This window comes from Melanostigma gelatinosum, assembly GCF_949748355.1.
Source record: "Melanostigma gelatinosum genome assembly, chromosome: 17".
NCBI classification, from domain to species: Eukaryota; Metazoa; Chordata; class Actinopteri; order Perciformes; family Zoarcidae; genus Melanostigma; species Melanostigma gelatinosum.
Genome location: NC_136650.1, coordinates 23006571 through 23022004, shown reverse-complemented (window position 1 = coordinate 23022004; position 15434 = coordinate 23006571). Strand labels below are relative to the sequence as shown.

At 44.5% G+C, this 15434-nt stretch overlaps 2 protein-coding genes across 2 annotated transcripts; both read left to right on the top strand.

The window, feature by feature from the left end:
* The first annotated feature begins 613 nt into the window (after positions 1 to 613).
* On the top strand, positions 614 to 3722 carry LOC306791255 (uncharacterized protein). The gene is made up of 2 exons (XM_079287895.1): positions 614 to 1314; positions 2555 to 3722. Exons 1-2 carry the CDS (start codon positions 690 to 692, stop codon positions 3718 to 3720), a joined length of 1791 nt encoding a protein of 596 aa, XP_079144021.1. The 5' UTR covers positions 614 to 689; the 3' UTR covers positions 3721 to 3722.
* A 930-nt stretch (positions 3723 to 4652) lies between these two features.
* On the top strand, positions 4653 to 15158 carry LOC306791257 (uncharacterized protein). The gene is made up of 4 exons (XM_079287898.1): positions 4653 to 4705; positions 5613 to 5758; positions 8969 to 9487; positions 13944 to 15158. The coding sequence occupies exons 2-4, from the start codon at positions 5647 to 5649 to the stop codon at positions 14723 to 14725; spliced, it is 1413 nt and encodes a 470-aa protein (XP_079144024.1). The 5' UTR covers positions 4653 to 4705; positions 5613 to 5646; the 3' UTR covers positions 14726 to 15158.
* The last annotated feature ends 276 nt before the right edge of the window (positions 15159 to 15434 follow it).

The window sequence follows — 15434 nt, the reverse complement described above, 5'->3', positions numbered from 1 at the left end:
TGAACCCGTCAGTCCCACGAGGCCATCAGCAGTTGATCAAATGCAGCCACAGTGTGAAGACGCTTGTTTAAGGACGTATGTGCACATTTTACCTCAGACTCATCTCTGTTAGCCACGAATGCTAAACGAAGCTAGCGTAGCGTGCTAGCAGGAAATAGACGGAGACGGACCTACACGGCGCTAGTCGGAGTCTCTGTTCGACAGAAACGAAACTGTTTTTCATCGACCCACAAAGTCCACGTGAACCTGTCTGAGTGGACTGTGTCGTCTCGCTTCATTTAAAACGTCCGGAGTGTCTCCTGGTGTCCTACGGAGCTAATGAGGTTAGCATGCTAGCAGGAAGTAGACGGACGCGAACGTAACCTAGCAACACAGCGCAGGTCAGAGTGAGCAAGCAGTTTGTTTGTCTGTAGGAAAAGTTGTTTCAGTGGAAATGTCTAAAGTTGAAAGTGTTGGCTGACTGCTGAAGAGATATTTGGGCTGTACATTGTACATGTTGCTCAACTGTTCTGCTCGTGCGTTACACAGTGAATTCATGTTCACCACATCATTTACATATTGCATTTCTGGAGCTTTTCAGGATGCATTGTTGTCTGTTGTGATCGGGATCAAATCAATAACACACTTTCGTGTTCCAGACGTCCTTCTTGCGCATGTGACAGTCTCTGCTTCGTGGTTTTGCTGTCGCGATGCCGCGCTACAAATCAAACCCAGATAAGCGCAGAAAAAAGGATGCGGAGAGAAAGAAAAGAGCTCGCGTGACAGAAACACCACAACAAACTGAGTGTCGCAGAACGAGGGATGCAGAGAGAAAGAAAAGAGCTCGCGTGACAGAAACACCACAACAAACGGAGTGTCGCAGAACGAGGGAGTCGGAGAGAAGGAAAGTATCTCGCACGACAGAAACACGAGAACAGACCGAGTACCGACGGGCACTTTATATAATAAAGAAACGCCAACAGCTGGCAAATGAGACGCCGGAAGCTGCGAAGCGCCGCAAAGACTCTCACAGGATAGCCATGGCGCAGCGCAGAGCGCAACGGAAGGCGGAGGAACTCGGTGGAGCTTTGCACAGACGAGCCGTGGTGGCGCACAGGGCGCAAGAATCACCGGAGGCCGCAGAGCGGCGCCGAGCCTCGCACAGACGAACCGTGGCTCGGCACAGAGCGCGACAAACACCAGAGGCCGCAGAACGGCGGCGGCTTTTGCACAGACAAGCGATGGCGCAGCGCAGAGCCCACCAGAAGGCTGCAGGACGCGGCCAAACCGTTCCCTTACAAGCCATGGCACAGTGCAGAGGTCCTCGAGCTTCACGTGAGTATTCGCCAAAATCACAGTTTATCACCGTAAGATGTAAAAACTGTCATCAGGTTATCATCTTTCCAGCGGTCCTTGAACACATCTGTGAAAACGCTTCAATAAGAAAAATAAACTAAAACTAAGCTTAATTAATATTGTGATAATTCATCAACATGTGTAATTGAGGAGGAGGAGGAGGAGGAGATCATGTCAGCTGGTTAGGACTTTGTATCAATTCTTGAGTCGGAGTGCGTTAAAATATCAATAAATATTGATCAGGATTCCTACGACCACAGAGCGCCGTGCTGTACAGGCAGATACGTGGAGATTGCACCGCCCGCAGTGCTCTGAGGTATCTGCAGTTTTGGGAGAAAATAAGGTAGTCCTTGGTGAAAGACTAGATTTATTACAGCGTGACGGTAAAATGTAAAGCTCGACTGCTTTGTTTCCCCGTTGACAGCAGTCGTTCTGTGATTCAATGCACGGTGAGTTCAGGAGCATTACAAAACTCAGAATTTCTAGTTCCCTTTGATACCAAGCACGATATTGTAGACTAACAAGAAAATGACCCTGTAGGGTTTCATCACAACGGCATCTTATATTTACAGAGTTAGTATTTTATGACTTTATTGTGAAAATACTTCATAACAAGACGTAGTTTGGACCACAAACAATAGATGGTTAACTGATTTGAAAGCTGAAGACATGTTCTCAGTGCTGTTTTGTAAATGGACTTATGAAATGCTGATGCTTCTTAATTACGTCATGGGTTCCCCCCGGCACAGGGGGCTGCCTTTCTCAGGAGGTTGAGAGTGGAGGACTTGTGAACCAGCCCTTGTGCTGGGGGGGTTAAAACGATCATGCTGGTGAGAAGGAGGGTTATTGTGGGCTGGAGACGCATGGGTAGAGGAAGGGGTGTTTTTAGAAGACCTCTTTACTGGAGCGGGGTCCGGCAGTCTGCTCCCTGCCATCCCAGCGGTTGGTTTTGCCGGGCCTCTGTTCCCTCCAGGCCCTGGACCACCGACAGCCTGCTGCTGGTTCCCAGGAGGGCAGCGGAGCGGTGGACGATGCTTTGCTCTCTGACTGTTGTACTGTTAACCATGAGGCCGTGAGATTACTATTACTCGTGCATTAATGCAAAATAAGAATTTGACAGTTGTTGGTGGAGCTCATTTTGATCTTTTAACCAATGAATAAGTGTTAACGTTAAACTACAGGTTTTCTAAAGCGTCTGTTTTTCATTTTGTCTCCACAGATGTGCAGCAACTGTTGATGAGAAGAGAGGTGGTTCCCCCCGAGCAGCAGGAGTGGAGCTCCAGTCTGGACCAGGAGGACCCAGAGCCCCCCCACATTAAAGAGGACCAGGAGGACCCAGAGCCCCCCCACATTAAAGAGCACCAGGAGGACCCAGAGCCCCCCCACATTAAAGAGGACCAGGAGGACCCAGAGCCCCCACACATTAAAGAGGAGCAGGAGGAACTCTGGACCAGTCCGGAGGGAGAGCAGCTTCAATGGCTGGAGGAGGCTGATGTCAAGTTCCCATTCACTTCTGTCCCTGAGAAGAGTGAAGATGATGAAGAGGAAGCTCCTTCCTCACAGCTTCATCAAAGACAAACTGGGGAAAACAGAGAAGCTGAGCATTTTAAAACAGAATCTGATGGAGAGGACTGTGGAGGACCAGAACCTGCCAGGGAATCAGATCCAGATAGTCCTTTACAACCAGCTGCCCATGAAAGTTTCAACGATTGTGAACCTGCGACTGACGACAGTCGAGATTGGGAGGAGTCTAAAGAACCTCAGTCAGACGTACCTGTAAGTGATACGGACAGTAATACTGGAAAAAGATCAATCGGCTCCTCTGAATGTGCTGGAAGCTTCAACAAGAGAAAGCTGAAAAAACACACTGGATCCAAAACAGGAGTGAAACTATTTCTTTGTTCAGTTTGTGGCAAAAGATTTGCTCGACAAAGTGTTCTGAGACGACACTCGACTGTCCACACGGGGGAGAAACCATTCAGTTGCTCAGTTTGTAGTAAAAGATTTGCACATGATTTTAATCTGAGAACACATTTGACTGTCCATTCTGGGGAGAAACCATTCAGTTGTTCAGTTTGTAGCAAAACGTTCACACTAAAGCAAAATCTGAGACGCCACTTGGCTACTCACACAGGGGAGAAACCATTTAGTTGTCTAGTCTGTGGTAAAACGTTCGCACAAAAGGGACATCTGAGACGACACGTGACTGTCCACACGGGGGAGAAAGCATTTAGTTGTTCATATTGTGGTAAAAAGTTCACACAGAAGGGAGATCTGGAAAGACACGTGACTGTCCACACGGGGGAGAAACCACTTAGTTGTACAGTTTGCGACAAAAGATTCACTCGGCTCTGTTATGTAAAAAATCACAAGTGTGTCTGTTAGAGCAGCAGGAATGAACGAGGCTGAAGGAAACTCAACAGATCGGCTGATGCAGACTCCAAAAGAAGCTCTTTGTTCAGCTAAGATAACGCTGCACCAACCTTCTGGTATTTGTCTCTGCAGTATTTTGTAACTATGCATGTGTCATGTATGTATTGATTAAAACAATGATTTAACTATATCAAGTTATTCTTCAAGCTTTCAGAGTGTTCCGGTATCAGGAACACTGACTGATTCTCCTTACCAGTTACTTACCTTTATGTACTGTGACGTCAATGCGCCACCCAGTGTTCAATATCGGAACTGCACATCGAAACCCACCCCATGTTTCCCTCAAAGACAAAAGAAAACAACAAAACCACATTATGGGTCCAACAGCATCTGTCAGTGGAATGCCAGAAGCTTGATAGCACATGGACAGGAATGTAAGAAGGTCATAAAGGATTTAAATGATAAACCAGACATCTAGATTTAGTTATGGCAGGATGGCAGACAACATCAGTCTGAGTGAGAAGTGATGGAAGTACATGTAGAAAGATGTCACTTTCATAGATTAAGGTTCGGACACTCATGACTCAATGACACGTTATAAACACCATGAAAAAGACAGAGTGGGACAAATGTAAAAGTGTTGAACAGTGTGGAGAGAGAGACTGAAGAACAGAGTGATAGATACAGGAAGGAGCATCAAAGGACTGTTAGAGACAAACAAGTTCAGTTAAAAGGGCTTTATCTACATCTATGAATGGAACAGGCTTCATATCCAGAATATAACTTCGATATGAAGTTTATTTTAAATTAATAACAATAAAATGATTGTGTTTCATGACAAATGTCATAAAGTCGTGTTGTTAAACACTCCCGTGCAGTAGGTGGCAGCATGAACCTTAAACGTTGGTTTCTAGTCCGCCAAAAATCTCAGAAGAAGAAGAAGATTCACGAGAGCTCTTGAGAGTTTGGTCCTCCTTGTTGTAAACTGGTTTCCCTCGTGAGTTCTACTCTTTTAGTCTCACAGTTCATCAGGTACAAACAAACAACCGGAGTGAACCACCGGAGCCCGCATGAGTCTGTTAGGGCTCTGAGTTTCACCTCAGACTCATCTCTGTTAGCCACGAATGCTAAACGAAGCTAGCGTAGCGTGCTAGCAGGAAATAGACGGAGACGGACCTACACGGCGCTAGTCGGAGTCTCTGTTCGATAGAAACTAAACTGTGTTTTTCATCGACCCACAAAGTCCACGTGAACCTGTCTGAGTGGACTCTGTGTCGTCTCGCTTCGTTTAAAACGTCCGGAGTGTCTCCTGGTGTTCTACGGAGCTAATGAGGTTAGCATGCTAGCAGGAAGTAGACGGACCCGAGCAACACAGCGCAGGTCAGAGTGAGCGAAGTTCAGTTTGTTTCTGTGATTTAGTGAAAATGTGTAAAGTCCAAATGCTGAAGACCGATAGCAGAGCGCTTTAGCAGAGGATAGCAGAGTAACTTTACAGAGTAACTTTAGCGTGAGTGAGGTCATCAGGTAACGTTATCCGTTAGAGTAGTGAGGCCTTAAGGTGGTGGCTTGATCCTCGTCTGGAATTCGTTGAGTCTCACGGTTTGTTGGTTGCAGTAACGCGATGCGTGAGACTGGACGGTGAACTATCGCAGAATATGTATTGATGCAGGCTGGTCTTGAATGCGTTAACTGAGGAGGTGCTGGTTCTGGACTCGGGCTGTTCCGTACTGGTGGTGTTGTGTTCCGTGGACCAGGCTGGTGCTGTACCTGTAGTCTCAGGTCGCGCTGAGGGGTCGCGCTGTCAGACTGCACCCTGTCGATTCCTGTCAGTATCTTACATCTTTGAACCGTGTCGGCTCGTTCACGTGAACTCATCTTGTGGCGCGTCTCTCTCCTTGTTCCAGGGCGTCTTTGTCCCGCTCATGTTTGGGGAACCAGATGGCTGAGGAGAACTCGAGGTGTGAACTTCCTCATTCACAAGAGCAGAACCAGCGACAGCAGAAACCACTGGACGCTGATTTCATCCCTCAGCGTCGGTCACACAGAGCAGGTTGGTTCTCTTTGTTTCATTATCACTTCAACTGCTGACAAACCAGAGGAAGAAGTATTCACATCGTGTACTGAAGTATTCACATCGTGTACTGAAGTATTCACATCGTGCACTGAAGTATTCACATCGCGTACTAAAGTATTAACATTGTGTACTAAAGTATTCACATCGCGTACTAAAGTATTCACATCGCGTACTAAAGTATTCACATCGTGTACTAAAGTATTCACATCGTGTACTGAAGTATTCACATCGTGTACTAAAGTATTCACATCGTGTACTAAAGTATTCACATCGTGTACTAAAGTATTCACATCGTGTACTAAAGTATTCACATCGTGTACTAAAGTATTCACATCGTGTACTAAAGTATTCACATCGTGTACTAAAGTATTCACATCGTGTACTAAAGTATTCACATCGTGTACTAAAGTATTCACATCGCGTACTAAAGTATTCACATCGCGTACTGAAGTATTCACATCGCGTACTGAAGTATTCACATCGCGTACTGAAGTATTCACATCGCGCACTGAAGTATTCACATCGCGTACTGAAGTATTCACATCGCGTACTGAAGTATTCACATCGCGTACTGAAGTATTCACATCGCGTACTGAAGTATTCACATCGCGTACTGAAGTATTCACATCGCGTACTGAAGTATTCACATCGCGTACTGAAGTATTCACATCGCGTACTGAAGTATTCACATCGCGTACTGAAGTATTCACATCGCGTACTGAAGTATTCACATCGCGTACTAAAGTATTCACATCGCGTACTGAAGTATTAACATCGCGTACTAAAGTATTCACATCGCGTACTAAAGTATTCACATCGCGTACTAAAGTATTCACATCGCGTACTAAAGTATTCACATCGCGTACTAAAGTATTCACATCGTGTACTAAAGTATTCACATCGTGTACTAAAGTATTCACATCGTGTACTAAAGTATTCACATCGTGTACTAAAGTATTCACATCGTGTACTAAAGTATTCACATCGTGTACTAAAGTATTCACATCGCGTACTGAAGTATTCACATCGCGTACTGAAGTATTCACATCGCGTACTGAAGTATTCACATCGCGCACTGAAGTATTCACATCGCGTACTGAAGTATTCACATCGCGTACTGAAGTATTCACATCGCGTACTGAAGTATTCACATCGCGTACTGAAGTATTCACATCGCGTACTGAAGTATTCACATCGCGTACTGAAGTATTCACATCGCGTACTGAAGTATTCACATCGCGTACTGAAGTATTCACATCGCGTACTGAAGTATTCACATCGCGTACTGAAGTATTCACATCGCGTACTAAAGTATTCACATCGCGTACTGAAGTATTCACATCGCGTACTGAAGTATTCACATCGCGTACTGAAGTATTCACATCGCGTACTGAAGTATTCACATCGCGTACTGAAGTATTCACATCGCGTACTGAAGTATTCACATCGCGTACTGAAGTATTCACATCGCGTACTGAAGTATTCACATCGCGTACTGAAGTATTCACATCGCGTACTGAAGTATTCACATCGCGTACTGAAGTATTCACATCGCGTACTGAAGTATTCACATCGCGTACTGAAGTATTCACATCGCGTACTGAAGTATTCACATCGCGTACTGAAGTATTCACATCGCGTACTGAAGTATTCACATCGCGTACTGAAGTATTCACATCGCGTACTGAAGTATTCACATCGCGTACTGAAGTATTCACATCGCGTACTGAAGTATTCACATCGCGTACTGAAGTATTCACATCGTGTACTCGCTCTCTCACATACAATGAGCTTTAAAATGAACACTAGCACGTCACGGTTTACTCGTTTGTGGGTCCATAAGTATGGTCAACGCGTACTCGTTGACTGTTCTCACTCGTAGCTCTGCTGGCGGTTGTACTATCGGTCCCACTGCAGAGCAGTTCATGTTTTGTTCCTTTACATGAAACGTCGGGTATTCCAGGAAAAATGCAAAATGAATGCGGTCTTTACTATAATTCGGACAATATTGTACCGATATTTGACGGGCGTAGTTTGCCGTGCCTGTTCTAAACTGCTGCTCTTGGATTTGTGCTGAAACTGTTCACATGTACTCAGAGTTTCTGTGCTGCAGCTTCAGGGTCAGTGTCACTGACGGCTTCTTCCTTTCCTGCAGTCCAAGGCTTTATTACACTACTTTGTTTTAAAATAAAAGGACAAATATACATATGTACTTGTTCTTTTACTTTAATAGCTTGTTGGGAGCGTGTTTGGTGATCAGCCAATATGAAAAACGAAATTATTAACATCAATAAAATTAACGTCAATACGATTATTAACAATTGTTAATAAATACGGGGCACCACCCTAAGATCAGGGACGAGAACCAAAGTATGAATGAAGTCTCATAACTAGTGTTCAATCACAATCGCCACAGTTAAAGTACTATTGCACATGCAGAGTCCACGGTGAAGGTTTGAGATCAGCTGTTATCACAATACACGTGCACAGCGTACGCACAGCATGCTGCTCTTTGAAGCATCAGTGGAACAATGAAGATCCTCTCCGCGCAGTCAGATACGGAAACTGCTTCTCTATCGCACAGAACCCCGACTGGCGGTCTTGGATTCAGCCAGCCGTGGTTTTGGTCTTTTAAACTGATGAAGTCACAATTACCGACTTCACTCGTGGTGATGATCTAACACCAGACTATTGCAGCAGTATGGAACACAACAGTAGTTTCTTCACAGCGCTAACAGAACTCAGCGCTCCATGAACATACACAAGAACATGTTCTAACAGAACGGTAAACGTAGAACGAACAAAACAAGGTAATAAACGCACTATGACCTCACTCTGCCTGCCCAGACACAAAGCTGAGAGATGACTCCTTATTGGTCGACGTGGTCCTTCGAGTTTCTTGGTTAAAACTCGGCTGCTGAGCTCCGAGCTGTGTGGCGATGAACTCTGTGTGGCAGAGAGATTTCCTCAGAAATCAAGAGGATTGTTCTTCCTTCCGACGTTAACGGGGAGATAACGGGGCGAAGAAGTTATCCACAGGATTTGACTGTTGACGTTGATTGAGGTCATTTGGACTATTACATAATAATTATTTAAGAAGTGCGTGTATGCCATTTTTATGACAACAATCGAGAAATTAATATGAGATTACTAAAACGAATGAAAGTAATTCATTATTTTCCACAGACGTCCAGCAGCTGTTGGTGGTTAAAGAAGAGCAGCAGGAGTGGAGCTCCAGTCTGGACCAGGAGGACCCAGAGCCCCCACACATTAAAGAGGACCAGGAGGACCCAGAGCCCCCACACATTAAAGAGGAACAGGAGGACCCAGAGCCCCCACACATTAAAGAGGACCAGGAGGACCCAGAACCCCCACACATTAAAGAGGAACAGGAGGACCCAGAACCCCCACACATTAAAGAGGAACAGGAGGACCCAGAGCCCCCACACATTAAAGAGGAACAGGAGGACCCAGAGCCCCCACACATTAAAGAGGACCAGGAGGACCCAGAGCCCCCACACATTAAAGAGGAACAGGAGGACCCAGAGCCCCCACACATTAAAGAGGAAGAGGAGGACCTCTGGACCAGTCAGGAGGGAGAGCAGCTTCAGGGTCTCGAGGAGGCTGATGTCATCAAGTTCACATTCACTCCTGTGAAGAGTGAAGAAGATGAAGTTTCTGTCAGTGGTTCAAGATGTAGTGCTGGTGAGAAACCGTTCCGTTGCTCAGAATGTGGTAAACGTTTCATTCGAAATGGACTTCTGAAGAAACACATGATATGTCACACAGGAGTGAAACCATTTCAATGTTTATTTTGTGGCAAAACATTTTCACGAAAGGGAACCCTGACAAATCACATGATTGTCCACACCGGGGAGAAACCATTTATTTGTTCAGTTTGTCGTAAAACATTTGCACGAAAGTCAAACATGCAGTCTCACATGTCTGTGCATACGAGGGAAACGGTTTTTCACTATCAGTGTGTGACTTCATGTGACACGTTCCGCTGCTGTGCAACATGAACGACATGTTTCATCTACATGTGTGTGTTGTGTCTTCATGACAGTCAGAGCATGTGATGCAGCTCTACTCTTCATCACTATGATGCTGCTCTACTCTTCATCACTATGATGCTGCTCTACTCTTCATCACTATGATGCTGCTCTACTCTTCATCACTATGATGCAGCTCTACTCTTCATCACTATGATGCTGCTCTACTCTTCATCACTATGATGCAGCTCTACTCTTCATCACTATGATGCTGCTCTACTCTTCATCACTATGATGCTGCTCTACTCTTCATCACTATGATGCAGCTCTACTCTTCATCACTATGATGCTGCTCTACTCTTCATCACTATGATGCTGCTCTACTCTTCATCACTATGATGCTGCTCTACTCTTCATCACTATGATGCTGCTCTACTCTTCATCACTATGATGCTGCTCTACTCTTCATCACTATGATGCTGCTCTACTCTTCATCACTATGATGCTGCTCTACTCTTCATCACTATGATGCTGCTCTACTCTTCATCACTATGATGCTGCTCTACTCTTCATCACTATGATGCTGCTCTACTCTTCATCACTATGATGCAGCTCTACTCTTCATCACTATGATGCAGCTCTACTCTTCATCACTATGATGCAGCTCTACTCTTCATCACTATGATGCTGCTCTACTCTTCATCACTATGATGCTGCTCTACTCTTCATCACTATGATGCTGCTCTACTCTTCATCACTATGATGCTGCTCTACTCTTCATCACTATGATGCTGCTCTACTCTTCATCACTATGATGCAGCTCTACTCTTCATCACTATGATGCTGCTCTACTCTTCATCACTATGATGCTGCTCTACTCTTCATCACTATGATGCTGCTCTACTCTTCATCACTATGATGCTGCTCTACTCTTCATCACTATGATGCTGTAACTCAGAGGTGATGATGGTGAAGAGATATAACTGCTGCTGTGTAAAGGGAACACGATGCTAACAAGAACCTGATGTGTTTAAACCAAATGTTATTGACCTTCTGTTGTTCATATACCAGCACCGTACTGTCCGGACTATGAGCCGCTACCCCCCCCCCCCCCCCCCCCACGCTTTGAGACTGCGGCTTACACGCCGGTGCGGCTTATATGTGGATTTTTCCGTCGCTTTGCGCCGCCAACACATTTAACATAAATATTGTAATGTTCCACTTACAAGTCGGAGACCGTCGCTCTTGTTGCCGAGCAACTCCCTCGAACATTATCCGTACAGTGTGTTTTCCACAACAACAACCACAACTTCCGGTTCCGGTCCAACACAACATTTACTCCCGACACAGAACAATTAACCCCCTCCTCCCCTCTGCTACCAGCTGTTACTGACAGGGTCGCTACAATATGGATGAAGTACATAATATACAACTTTATGTGAGCCTTTTTTCTTTTTAAAACTAAGTCGAGATTAGATTAAAAAAAAATTGAACCCTTTGATCATATTTCTGGTACTTTTACTTGTTATACAACAGTGGCGGCCGTGCATTTTATACCTCGGCCTTCACTGTTGTCCTGCAGCTGAAATACCACCTTATAACCACATGATGGCGCCACAGTTTCAGTATATAAGGCTGTAACTATGTATGTATTACATGTACGTAACGTTCAGTACGAGACTTGCAATACGTTTGAATAGTACTAGAGCATCTGGAAAATGCAGAAGCTTATATTCAGGAACATATAATGTTTTCTGCGGTCATGGAGGACAGTGGTTCTCAGCTGGTCTGGCTGTGGGACTCACCATCACTCCTTAATGACAAGTCACAGCCCAAAGAGATCGTCTTATGATTTTACTTTCACAACTTGAACATTGAACGTACTGCTCTGCAGTGTCTTTCCTCGTCTGTCTCCTGTGTCATGGTGCATCTCAGTCAGTCAGAATGCCCATGGTTAATTGGCTGAACTGCATCACGTGATGTGATTCACCACCCGACAGCCTCTGCTGTTTCGTTTCACGATAGTCAGGTGCTCGCCCACTGACCAATCACAGCACTCTCTGCACTCGCGGCAGAGCTGCACATGGACACTGAGCTGCACTAATGCTGACGTCATTATAGGCCGGCTCGCAGGTGCCGACACGTCAAAGAATACGCCCAACATGTCAAACGAAAGATCTGATTGGTTGAAGAATATGCCAATCAACAATGTCGTCCCCATGTACTTGAATCTGCACTGGCTGCAGGTGAGAGTCTGCAGGCCTCTGGCTCTGTTCTACCTAGAGACACAGAGGTGAGATCTGATTGGATGAAAGCTCTACTTAAAACAAGCTGCACTGGAAGCAGAGCAACTGAGGAAGACAGGAGCTGTGCAATGAGAACATAAGATAATGGGGAAAATATTATTATAAATTATAATACATGTAGTGTATTTAAGAAAAAATATTAAATTATAAAATAGATATAACTTTGATTGTGTTTAGGCCAGCAGAGAAGGCCTTGCAGGCCCTGACGGCCCACCACTGTTATACGGTATCTTTTTCCACTGTTTGGCTTAATCGGCTGCTTACTTTGTATTTGTGGTAAAAGACAAAAGTTTCAAAGGAACAACTTTTATTTATATATATTTTTTATTATTGAGAAAATATAAGTGGGTTGCTTATTTATTGATCAGTCTATACCCATTGGTAACGGTAATGCACCAATGTGTTGTTTGCCAGTTGCCAATAACTCCTGAAGAAGAAGAAGAAAACTTATAGGAAGAAGAAGACATATATATATATATATATAGTAGAAGAAGAAGGATGCAGGAGAGAGACTCATATTAAAGACTTGAGTGGAACAAAAAAGGATTATTAAGTGTATTTAATAAATCTTCATAACAAACAGTTATGTTCTTGAAAGCATCTTCACTTTTCTCAACGACAATGAACTGAGAACTCCTGAATGCAACACTCGGCGGCGATAACGCTCCACCTGGTTAGTATTAACACCACCGAAGAAGAATCATATCCAGGAAGTGTTCGGTCGTGTTTACACCGCGCGAGGCTGTGCGGTCAAACAAACAGGTCGTGTTTAGCGTCTTTCTTCTTCTCCTGCGTGCGTGCGACAGAACGATGTCGAGACTTCAGAGTCTGAAGGTGTTCATGAAGCAGCGGATGACCGCGGCGGTCGAGGAGATATTTGGACATTTTGAGAGAACGATGGCCGAGTACGAAGAAGAGATGAACCGCCGCCATCTTGATCTGACCGGTGCGGTTCCAACACCTGACGCGAAGCTGCGGACAGAAGCAGGTTCGCTCCTCTGTCTCACTTCCTCCAAGACAAAGACAGAATGCTAAGCTAACGTTAGCCAAGACCGTCCTGTTAGCGAGCTGACGATATATTCTATAACTACATATTCTATTGTGTGTTTTACAACCGTTGACTCACAGATATATGGTGTCGTCATGTATCATGTACCTTTCGGTCATTCGGTACCCGTTACGAGTATTGAGACTCTGAGCCTGGTGATGCTTGAGGCTCACGGTTCGTTGGAAGTGTTCATGCAGAAGGAGAGAGGAGGTGAAGGAGGAGAGTGCTGCGTTCTCTCCGGCTGGTCTTCAGTGCGTTCCTGAGGAGCACTGACTGTTGCTGGACTCCATGTCGGTCTAATAAAAGCTCTTTGGTTTATTGGTGCATATCAACAAACGCAGCAAGAGAATTAAGATGAATAAACGTTTATGGGTATAAAATAATAGAGCGTGATCTATTTTTTAGCATTATGTATTAGAGTATGAGTGTTGTTCCTTCTATAATTAAAGAAGTGATGCTTTCAGGAACTGTAAATGTTTCGTTAATGTAAACATCAAATCAGCTGCGAAACTAAACTTGACAGGAAACTATAAATCAGTAATCAGTGAAGTTATGCAGTTATAACAAAGCCTTTCTCTTCAACACGGAAACAGAAATAAAGATGACTTCACCTGTAAAGAAAATCAGGGTTTGATTTTGTTCATTTGTTTAACACTTTTACCAAAAGATCTAAATGCAGAACTGCAGAATTGTGATATTTCTGTTGCTTACAGATGTTCAGAGACCTGAGACGTCCGATTGAACACGTGGAGCTGTTTGATGCTCTGATCTGTAGAGATTCAGTAACGTCTCAGTGTGCGTTTCCTGTTCCACAGACCTCCAGCCGCTGTTGGTGGTTAAAGAAGAGCAGCAGGACTGGAGCTCCAGTCTGGACCAGGAGGACCCAGAGCCCCCACACATTAAAGAGGACCAGGAGGACCCAGAGCCCCCACACATTAAAGAGGACCAGCAGGACCCAGAGCCCCCACACATTAAACAGGACCAGGAGGAACTCTGGATCAGTCAGGAGGGAGAGCAGCTTCAGGGTCTGGAGGAGGCTGATATCAAGTTCCCATTCAGTCCTGTGAAGAGTGAAGATGATGAAGAGGAAGCTCAGTCCTCACAGTTTCATCAAAGACAAACTGAACAGATGGAAACAGAAGCTGATGGAGAGGACTGTGGAGGACCAGAACCAGATGAGAACTCAGATCCAGATACTGATAACGAGACTGAAGACACTTCTGAACCCGAGACTGATGACAGTGATGACTGGAAACCGCACGGAGACCAACAATCGGGTTCAAAGTCTCGGAAAAGGGTGCTCGATGAGAGCTGTTATGCTGACAAGCACTTATGCATCTGCACCGAGTGCGGGAAAATATTCGCCAACAGCACGAATCTGAAGGTGCACAAGTTAATCCACACGGGACTCAAACCGTTCTGGTGCCGGTTTTGCAGTAAAAGATTTCCTCAGCAGAGAAAATTAATGCGTCACATGAAACGTCACGTACCGGAAAAAACGTACCACTGTTTGGTTTGTGCTAAATGTTTTGGGAGCAGTGGAGACGTGAAGAGACATATGGGAAGTCACGCAGGACAGACTCCGGCTACTTCCTGAGTTATGGACTCAAACACGCAGACCGGGCCTTTAATGACAAACTAAAACATGTGTTTTACTTCGTGGATCTTTGGTTTATGAGCTGACGTGAAGTCAAAACTGCCGTTTAATACTGTGAGCAGTACTTCTTCTTTAAATGTGTTGAGGTTTAACACATCAAATGTTCAGTTTGGGGCCTGTGAGATGTCAAACACTTCACGTATACACTTCAAACATTCCTGTTTACATTTAGGTCATTCAATTTGCAATTCCTGTCTCATGTATTTGATTTAATATTTGATGGTTTTGTTGTTACGTGCGGCTCTTTTTCTTTTTGAAAACATTGAATGAGTTGTTTTATGGAGCCTGAGGTTATGACGTCTGTTGCAGTGATGTCACTGCCGTTGTTTCTAATTTATTTGTACTTTCACTCTTTACTTGTGGATGAGTCGAGTTCTCGTGTTACGTGTTCATTGAATGTGTTGAAACAGAAGTTGACTTTTTTCAGCTCTTGTGAAGCTGCTGTTAACCTTCAGGAGGAACTTGAGCTCATCCACCGAAAGAAGAGTTTCCACTTGTTATTTCTATTCAAAGAAGTCTTATAAACTCTGTTTTAAATGTATTTTTACTGTTTTTCTTGTTCATAATATGTTTATTGGACGATCCATTTTTATTTATTAATTTTCAAAGCATTGCATATTAATTTGTGCACTTCTGAAGAAGATGCCTT